At 43.5% G+C, this 10,274-nt stretch overlaps 1 protein-coding gene across 1 annotated transcript in view; it reads right to left on the bottom strand.

The window, feature by feature from the left end:
- The window catches only part of LOC107289520 (vomeronasal type-2 receptor 26), an 11,999-nt gene extending 4,048 nt beyond the window's left edge, over positions 1 to 7,951 (bottom strand). The window contains exons 1-3 of the mRNA XM_015818293.1: positions 7,734 to 7,951; positions 6,216 to 6,507; positions 4,228 to 5,088 (exon numbers count right to left, since the gene is read on the bottom strand). Coding sequence (XP_015673779.1) covers positions 4,228 to 5,088; positions 6,216 to 6,507; positions 7,734 to 7,951 — 1,371 coding nt within the window. The remainder of the gene's footprint in view (positions 1 to 4,227; positions 5,089 to 6,215; positions 6,508 to 7,733) is intronic.
- Positions 7,952 to 10,274: the final 2,323 nt, after the last annotated feature.

The raw sequence follows: 10,274 nt of genomic DNA, 5'->3' as shown, positions 1-10,274 counted from the left end.
AGACAGAGACAGAGACAGAGACAGAGAGAGAGTGTGTCAGGGCCCACTTCAATACCTCATCCTAAGAAAGTAGAACTCGTGGAAGCGGTTTCTTCCAAAAGGAGCTTTTATTAGGAGAAGCTGATAGCAGGCATAAAAGACAGAATCTGAGGGTTTCCCACCAGATCGATAAGTAAAAATTTTCCCAAGCATAACCCCACCCCATAGTTCATCCGGTCAGTTCAAACAGGCCAATCCCAAGGTGTTAAGTTCGTTGTGGGGAAAAGGAGATAACATCAGGCTGTCTCCGGGTTGCAGCGATGTTTAGGTGGTGTTTAGGTGTTTAGGTGCCCATTCTAACACTGCCCTGACTTTCTCAGAGTCCATTTCTATGCCCTCGGGGGACATGCGATATCCCAGGTAGTCTATTTTCTCTTTGTGGAATTCACATTTAGACAGTTTAGCATAGAGGTGGGCTGCCCGCAGTTTGTTTAGGGCTGCCTAACCAATTTTACATGCTCTTCCATGGTCTCTGTGAATATAAGGATATTGTCCAGGTAAACTAGCATTCCCTTATATAGGTGCTCCCTTAATACGTCATTTATCAGCTGCATAAAGACAGCTGGGGCCCCTTGTAGTCTGAACGGTAAGACTTGGAATTGGTAACACCCCAGTGGATAATTAAATGAAGTTTTCCATTCGTCTCCTTCCTTGATTCTGATTCGGTAATACACCTCCCTGAGGTCTAATTTAGTAAAGATCTTCCCTTTGGACAGATGGGATAGCATGTCTTTCATGAGGGGTAATGGGTACAGATTGCTTTTGCTTATGACGTTCAGAGCCCTATAGTCCACACATAGACAAAGCGACCCATCTTTCTTTTCCCTGAACAACACAGGGGCAGCTATTTTTGGTTTAGCTGGTTGGATGAACCCCCATTCTAGGTTTTTATCTATGAATTTCTGCATCTCCTCTAATTCTTGGGGACTCATAGAATATAGTCTGGGTTTTGGGAGCTTCGCCCCTGGTCGGATCTCTATGGCACAGTGCATAGGTCGATGCAGTGGTAATTCATCCGACCTCTCCTCATTGAATACTTCAGCTAGGTCCCTGTATTCCTTGGGTATTTCAGGTAGTTCTTTTTTGCTCCCAACCACCATTTTCTCAGCCAAGGCTTCCCAGGAGGGGTTTGTGTTGGTGCTTTGGTTGATTCCCCTTTTGGGAACCTAGGTTCTGCTGTTCTCCAATCCACTCTTGGATTCCATTTGGCTAGCCACACCATGCCTAGGATTATGGGGCACTCCATGCCAGGGGTCACTACGAATGTTATAGTCTCTATGTGATGCCCACGGTGAGTTGGAATGGTAACATTGCTAAAATAGTTGTCATCCCCCCTGCTATGGACCCATCTAATTGACCGAATGAAATTGGTTTCTTCAGCCTCCTCACTGGTATGCCTAGATACCCCACTAGTGTTGGGCTAATAAGGTACCAGGTACACCCAGAGTCAATTAGTGCCCTGACTTCTACAGCTTCGGGCATGGTGGGGGTTAGTATGGTTACCATCCTGGTGAGGAGCACAATGGGTCCACTTACCAGGGGTTTATCTTCAGAATTGTCGTTGGATGAAATGGATGCTCCTGCTATGTAGGCCGGAGTTCCCTTTCCTTGCTGGGTGGTTGAGGGGAACGTAATGGTCTCCATGCCTTTCATGGTGGGTTCCTTCAGTTTGGCAGGTGACTTCCTGGACTTCCCAGCCAGGGTCTGGTCTGTCTTCTCAGTTGGGGTGCCCAAACAGCATTCTGCGGCACGGTGCCCCTCTTTGCTGCACTTGAAACAGCCGGTGGTTCTTTTGGTGGTTGGCTGCTACTTCGTGGCCTCACAGGATGGCTCTGATGGCAACTTCCCCCATAGTCTCCCTCTGCACTGTCACTTGGCCAGGTCAATCTCAGCTTCCTTGGCCAGGATGTACCAATCTTGCAGTCGGTGGGGATCTCCTCGGGGAAGGCAGGCATCATAGAGATCGTAATTCAGGCCATCTTTGAAATGGCTGAGCAGGATGTCCTTGGGCCAATTCAGCTTGCTGGCCAGGGTTTGAAACTCCTGGATATACATGGCCATTGGTCATCTGCCCTGCCCTGCCCTGCCCTGCCCTGCCCTGCCCTGCCCTGCTTTTATTCTTTCGCGGGCTTTTCGGTCTGCCAATGGGTCTTCAAACCTGTGCCTGAGGGAGAACATGAACTGATTGAAGTTCAATAGTTCCAGTACATCGGTGTCGTAGAGGTCCACGACCCAGTCTGCTGTGATGCCATCCAGGGCGGCTTGCACTGCAGATTCTGGCACATTTGGAGGGGGATGTCTCGACCATACTCCTCCATATAGTTTAAAACCTGGGTTAGGAAGAACCCCAGGCATTGTGACTCACCCCAGAACTTCACATCGAGTGGTGGGAACTTTTGAATGGAGCACTGCTTTTTCTTGCATCTGTGGCATCTCCCCTATTGGTGTGCAGCATCTGCTTGCCAGGGGGGTAGGGGCAGTGGCAGCAACCATAGCGGGTTCAGCTGTCTCACTGGACGGCCCTGGGGCTTCAGCTTCGGACTCACATTCGGTGTCCTTTTTTCCGCAACCGAAACGGATGGTTCTGGTGTAGGGTTCAGGTTTCTCCTCCTTCAGGGAATCTAGGGCTATCTTCATCAAGCTGATTGCCTGCTCCAGCAACTGGCTCAAATGCCCTGGGCGGTCTTCCTTGTCCTCGCTGAGATGGAGGGATCTTTCCATCTCCTCCTTCCAGCCTGGCTGGTGGCTGCCTTATCGGAGTGTCACCTTCCTCGCCTTTTTCTCCCAGTCTTCCTTCTTCCTGACACCCATCGACCACCGAGGTTTGTGGCTGCGCACCTCCACTACCTCTTCTTCTGATGAGTAGGAAGACTCAGAGCTGGATAGCTTGCAGGGATCTGGCAGCAGGGAGGCTCCCCCTTTGCGGTGGACTCTTCTTTCCCTGCTCCGTTGTCTTGGTCTTGCAAAGTCCCCAGGTAAGGGCTTTCCTTCCAGGCTGACTATTACTGCAGATGTTGTCTAATGTCAGGGCCCACTTCAATACCTCATTCTAAGAAAGTAGAACTCATGGAAGCGGTTTCTTCCAAAAGGAGCTTTTATTAGGAGAAGCTGATAGCAGGCATAATAGACAGGATCTGAGGGTTTCCTGCCAGATCAATAAGTAAAAGGTATCCCAAGCATAACCCCACCCCATAGTTCATCCAGTCAGTTCAAACAGGCCAACCCCAAGGTGTTAAATTCATTGTGGGGAAAAGGAGATAACATCAGGCTATATCCGGGCTGCAGCAATGTTTAGGTGGTTCTTTGCACCTTTCCTTGTGAACTCAGAGATAAGACAGTTGCCAGAGGTACATTCCGTTCTCCTCCCCCCTTTACTAGCGGACAACAGGGGAGAGAAAGTTCACAGAAGAAGAAACGCAGAAACAGAAAAGTGTTACATTGTAGCAATAAGGAAACAAGGCAATGACCCTCAAGCGCTTCCCCCCTCGCCTCTAGGAGTATGGCAGAACCCAGGGAGAGAAGAGAATGCATTTCGGATTTAGAAAGGAGGAAAAAGGCCCTTTAAAATATGGGTTCTGACAGAGAGAGAGACACAGAGAGAGAGAGAGAGAGAGAGACAGAGACAGAGACAGAGACAGAGACAGAGACAGAGACAGAGAGGCTGTGTATGTGTATTTGTGTGGGGGAGAGATTTGAGACAGATCATGTATTTACAAGGATAAGCATAACTCCTCTTCCCCCGGTGAGGAATACCCAAATTAAGCTTTAGACCAACCCATGACTTTATTCTTCTTTATTTTTCAGATGGTCCCCTAAATGGAATGAAAAAAATGGCACTATATGAACAATTATGAGGTTTAAAACTGATCCATAAGGTTCCTGGTTCCCTTCCAAATTGTATAATCCCTGAGTTTGAATGATTGTTTATTGAAGTGGATACTTGAGATAATGGCAGTAAAAACCTGTCTGATGACACTGCTCATTGTACTTAAAGGAGGAAAACTGCATCATGGTAATATAGTGAAATGATAGTTTTATGTTCGTATCAGCCAAATGATGGAAGGAACAGGAGTAGAAGATTAAATTCTAAAAAATAAAAATATATCTAGCATTATTTCACAACATGGCACCCACCAACTATCAATACAGATATGGTGAACCCATCATAGTACAGGCTTAGGACATTACCTTCCATAGTGGCTGCTTCAGAAAGTTCAGTTTGTTTTCATGTTCACCCACTCTGTACTTTCTTATGGATGAATGGAAGTCGTGCAAAGCATGTGCCACCACATAGGCCGCATTATAGATGCTGTAGCTGTGGCCAGTCATATGCATTTCAAACACAGATGTAGGAAGAGTCTCCAGTTTCTCCTGTCCATTGCAGAGGATCTTATCTTCCTCTTCAATCATGTTGATGTGGAATGAACATTCAAATGCATTTTTCCAGAAGACCCTGAAAAAGCTATCTTCTTTTTCCAGAATAGGGCTTTTTGACTGAAGAAATTTCTGGAATCCTAAAATCTTCTCTGAGTGAATTGCGAAGGATAAAATGCCATGGAGGAAGACTAGGTCAATATTTCTTATAAAGGGAACTGATGTGAAATCCATTTGAGCTGTCATAATCCAAATTTTATCTTTGTTCCTTAGTGCTACATTATCATCTTTCAACCTGTTGGAAAGTATTCGTAGAAGTATTATGTGATCAGTTTCACCATGAAGGACCACAACATTAACAGTGCTTCTCATAACTTCATAATATACTTTACTCCCTTCTTCCAGTGAATCAACCAGACCATTAGAATAAGTACTTCTGGGGAATTTTTCAATGAAGGCAAAGCAGATGCCTCTCTTGGCAAACATGGGGACTACATTTTGCACAAACCTCTGCCCATTCTCATTATTTACAGTATATGCACCAATCCATGTCCATTTGAAATGAAGCAGTAATTTGACTATACCCATATATTGATGTTCTGCACTTGGGAAAATCTGTTGGTAGAAAGCATTCTGCTTTCTGACATCTGTTTCTGGAACAAACCCATATACAATCTAAAAACAATGAAATGAGAAATACATCTTTTTAGATAAAATGTTGATAATTACAATCTTTCAATATTGTACAGTAGCTCCAAATTAGAAATTAAATTGTAATTGATATTTTAAATTTTGAATCCAGTTATATTTCATGACTGTATTCAAGAAGGTTTCGTGCACTAAAGAGATTGAGAATTTCCCCATGATCTTCTCAATGAGTAGACCTTGAGGAAATGGAATGAGCATATATGTCATTTTAAAACACATAGAGATGGGATAATAGCTGCATTAGTAAAAGTGATATTTGTACCAATGTTTGACCAGCTTTTCCAAGCATTTGCATTTCATGGAATTAGAACTTCCCATATTATATTAGTGAAGCAGAATTTGGAACATATTTCCTATTGCAGGGGGTTTCTGTGCCATTATCTCAAGATAAGGTATTTGATAGAATCTTCTTCATTTTCAGTTCTAGTTACTTTGATAGATTATGATTGGATGTTATGTAATCTTAGAGAGAGAAGACAAAATATATACAGCATTTATAACTTCTGTAAGGAAGATTGGCAGCCACTTCTATATGTTTTTTTTCTTTTTCAATTTTTCAATTTTTGTCTCTTTTCTCTTGTTTCATTCCTATTTTCTTTTATATTACTTGATCTTTTTTCTTTAAATTTATTTTGCTTTTACTTTGTAAAAAAACCTTTTTCATAAAAATAATTTTAAAAAATTATGATCGAATATCAGCATCTATTTTTACACATACATATAAAGAAAGGGGAGAGAGGGGGGAGAGAGGAAGAGAGGAAGAGAGGGAGGGAGAGGGAGAGATTCATTTATCAACCAGGCTCAATTTCTGTGTCTAAAACTGTCTGGAAACAGTTCCAGAATTCAGTGTTAATAATTCAAATGTATTCTCTCCAGATAAAAGTGCAGTACTATAAAATCATCATCATTATTCTTATCATCATCATCATCATCATCATCATCATCATCATCAAGGGTAGTTCAAAGCATTAATCCTTTACTCTGTTACTTCAACATACTACAGGACAAATATTTTACAACTTCCAAAAATCTTTCTGCCAATCATAATATTTTTTCATTCCTCTGTCACCTACTTCATAAACATTTTTCATTACCTGTGGCATCTTATACAGTGACAGAATCGTAGCCATATGCAGAGACACTTCAGAAGTTGGGCCTCCAATGACTGCTATTGGTTTGTTTTGAATTTCACAGTTGTAATTAGGGATAAATCTGCTTTGTGTAGAAAAGAGTTCCAATGAGGCACGGAAAGTCCAACCTGGAGAGAAATATGAGTTATAGATATGGAAGCCTAGGGTATAATTAAGTAAAATATGGGGATTTTCATTGATCTCCTTGATAGCAAACTCTAAGGCTAGGATGTGCTGGTAGAGTGGAGTCATAAACCTGAAATGAAAATTATACACAATATCACAACCAATTCATTTCAAACTATGATACATCATATGATTGAGTTCAATGTAATATTTCACACTGTGCCCACATACATGGATATGACAAAATATTGTTAAAGTCATGATGATTTCTAGATCCAGAAGTCTAATACTCATGATCTTTAATAAATCTTTAATTTAACATTACTCATATAAGCTGGATTTTGCAATCAAATTCTTCCAGTGAATACTTTCAGGAGGACACTAATCTTTCTTTCTGCACTTTGGAGTAAGTTCCTTATTGATGGTCTCTAAAATGGTATTGATGAATGTGAAGGAATGAGTTTAATATAAAATACATGCAAGGTTTATGAGTCTTTCATCAACTCTATCCTGTTCAATATCCCAATGCAAACATGAAAATATGAAGCATTGGCACTAGTAAAGGATCCACCTTAAAATGTATGGAGAAGCTACTGGAATGTATAGGTTTATGTCTACAAAAGTTTCGTTTGATGGAAAACTAGATTTTTGCAACTATTCTTTTTTTGTCTATTCATTTCTTAAGGGAAGAGAAATAGCGCACTCTCGAACAGAGGTCCGTGAAGAGAGGTTTTCCCTCAGGCTGGAGAGTGCATGGTTTTATGTGCTGCCTGCATCTTGTGGATGGGGCTTTGCTTGTTTGTGCGGTTGCTGCAATGCTGCGGCCCAGTACTGGTCCACAGACCGAGGATTGGGGACCCCTGCCCTAGAAGAGCTCCTACTGTACTAATTTCTTGCAGTAAAGCAGTAATTAGTATGGCCCATTTCGATTTCCTGTGTTTTCAATATATATTTACCATACATAATCTGACAACAGTAATATTCTTGGTTAAGAACCTCTTATTTTCTCATATATCATCCAAGCATTTTCTTTTCCTTTTTGATATTTCCCTGCCTCCCCCTCAAATGCACATTACTATTTGTGCAATTATTTAATTATGGCAAAAAGTGTGAAGTAATCAAATGGGGAAAGGAAAATGTAATAAAAACAGGAATATGAGAAACTGATGATGAAGATGGTGATGGTGGTGGAGGAGAAGGAACCAGATGCTAGTCAGCAAAAGTAGAGTTGAGATTAAATATAAGACTTTGCTTCAATGAAATCAAAGCTAGCATAAATTTATAAATATATCTTGATAAAATCAACACATTTTCTGTGTGGTTGTGGCTGGGTGCGTCTTGGTTTAAAGATCTTACACAATGTCCTCAAAGAGCTCTTTGGAGGGACGTTCTGTGAAGTTTATCATTGCATAAAAGATGTAGATCTGTGAGAGAATGTCCACAACAATAAGATCTCCTGACTGATATTGCTTGTGAAGAAAAGGCAGAGGATCATTGATGCTGCATTTGGTGCTGGAAATCATGCATACCACTCGGGGCAAAAACACTAAAAGAAGGACTACAAATACCACCATCTTGAGTAAAAACATTTTTTTCTGAAACCAATTCATCTGTCCCAACATTGTCCTTCTTTAGATAGCATGGCTTGATTGAAACAGCTACTTGGCCAGTAATGTTGTTTTCACTGAGCATTAAAAATGATCTATGAACCCATTCCTGAAGACCAATCACTATAGCTCAGAAATATAAAAGTGGATAGCCCTCCTTGTACTACCAGCTAAAGGAATTCTCCGGGGGAAAGGAGGTGATAATTGCAGAGGAGAAATTACCAGCCTGGTATCAAATGTCTTCAGAAAGATGTCTTTGAGTAGAAAAACATGTTTTTCACAACACTGTGTGGCACTTGTGGGTACAGAAACACATTAAATTGTTTAAATTGTATTTACACTTACAGCTCCTGGTCAAAGAGCAGGTGGCAGTTGTCACCAAGAGGATGTTTTCACAACTGTGGGCTATGCACTGTTTATGTCCTTTCCTGGACCAACAATCCCTGCTCTCAGTTACCCATGCTCTAGATCCGTAGTGTCGAACCTATGGCACGCGTGCCACAGGTTGCACGCAGAGCCCTCTCTGTGGGCACGCACGCCATTGCCCCAGTCCTAGACCTTCAGCTGGGTTTTATAAAACCTTTTTGCTTTAGGCCTCCACCACCGTGTGCAAAAAAAAAAGGTTCAATCAATCAATTTCAACTTCTCATGGGAAAAAAAAGATCTCGCAAAGTTAGAATAGATTTGTTAAGTCCTGGGAATAATGGCGCTTGAGACGAAGCATCTCCAACAAGTCTTTATTGTTTGCTCCATTCTATGAACAACCAGAGCAGAGGCACGCAGGCCTCTCTTTATACCCTCTAATCCCCAGGCAAGTTCAACCAATCATGAGGCGGGCTTTTCCCGCTTTGCGCATGCGCACAAGGCCGGCGCCGCTCAGTCTGGTCCAGGGCAGCTTCTGCAATTGCCCGGGACTCTTTCAACATCCCGAGCCTGCAAGATGCAGGCTCAGGACACAACACCCCTTTCCCCTGGATGAAATAAGATTGCGCCCACATGGACGCCATCCTATAGATGGTAATATAATTAATAATAAAATAAAGTTACACAATGTATAAGGTGTGGGACTGTTCCTTTGAACCAGAACCAGTGACTTCCCCCCGACCTTGTTTACTTAAATACAACCCGCCAGTGCATTCAGTCAGCTTTCACTATGTACCTGTTCACCTTACATAATCGGCTAGGTATTTGGGAGGACCTCTTGCCCTGAGTGACCNCAGCATGAGACGTGTTCCCCCTTTGTATTGCCTGCTCTCTTGCATGTTGTGAGTTGTGAGTATGCTCCCATGTATTCTCCGTGTCTGGAGTATTGCTTGATAGGGGTGGATAATTAGTCTGCCACCGGTGGGACTCCCAGGCTGGAGTGTGTGTGGGGGTGTCTATGTACTCCCTTTCCCATGAACTGCTACCAGAAGCACCTGTGGAAGTTGGGTGTTGCGTACCCATTTCCCTTTCCACAGCCAACGTAGGCTGTTGATTTTGAATCCCAGAATGCATTTCCCATTCCTCCTCCCCCCCCAGAGGAGACTGAGGAGGAACCATAGGCGCGTCCCGCCTCACACGTAATTGATCGATGTGGTGGTGAAGCACGCGGCCATCTGGCAGGGACACCTCATAAGACAGAGGTCCCGAGACTTTACAGACCACAGCCGGTACCCAAAGGTAGCCAGGCCCGTAATTCCTGGCCCATACAGGATCACCTTCACGAAGGACCCGTGGTGGGTGTGGCTGAGACACCTGAGCAGGTACACATTCCGGATGCAGCCTGTCCAATTTAGTCACGAGCCGACGACCCCAGCGGAGTTCGGCCGGGCACTTACCCATGGCAGTGCACGGAGTAGTACGGTGTGCCAAAAGAAAGTCAGCCAACCTGTGATGCCAGTTGCCGTAGGTCAGCTTCTTGAGGGCGTCCTTGGTGACGCGGACCATCCGTTCAGCCAGACCGTTGGTGGAAGGATGGAAGGGAGCCGAAGCAGCATGGCGGATCATGTTGGTCCTAAGAAATCCCTGAAACTCAGTAGAAGTAAATTGAGGACCGTTATCTGACACTAGAACATCTGGCAACCCATGTGCAGCAAAAATGCTCCTCAGCACCTGGATAGTCTTGGCAGCTGTGGTAGAAGACACAGGCACGACCTCCAGCCACTTGGAATGGCTATCAACAACAACCAGGAAGAATTGACCCTGAAAGGGCCCAGCGTAATCTACATGTATTCTAGACCATGGAGTGTGTGTTTCCTCCCACCTGTGTACAGGGGCCTGGGGCATTTCAGGTCTGGACTGTTGGCAG

The sequence above is a fragment of the Protobothrops mucrosquamatus genome, unplaced genomic scaffold (genome assembly GCF_001527695.2).
Source record: "Protobothrops mucrosquamatus isolate PMUCROS unplaced genomic scaffold, P.Mucros_1.0 scaffold711, whole genome shotgun sequence".
Lineage (NCBI taxonomy): Eukaryota > Metazoa > Chordata > Lepidosauria > Squamata > Viperidae > Protobothrops > Protobothrops mucrosquamatus.
The sequence above is the reverse complement of the archived record's forward strand: the minus strand, read 5'-3'. Positions and strand labels throughout refer to the sequence as shown.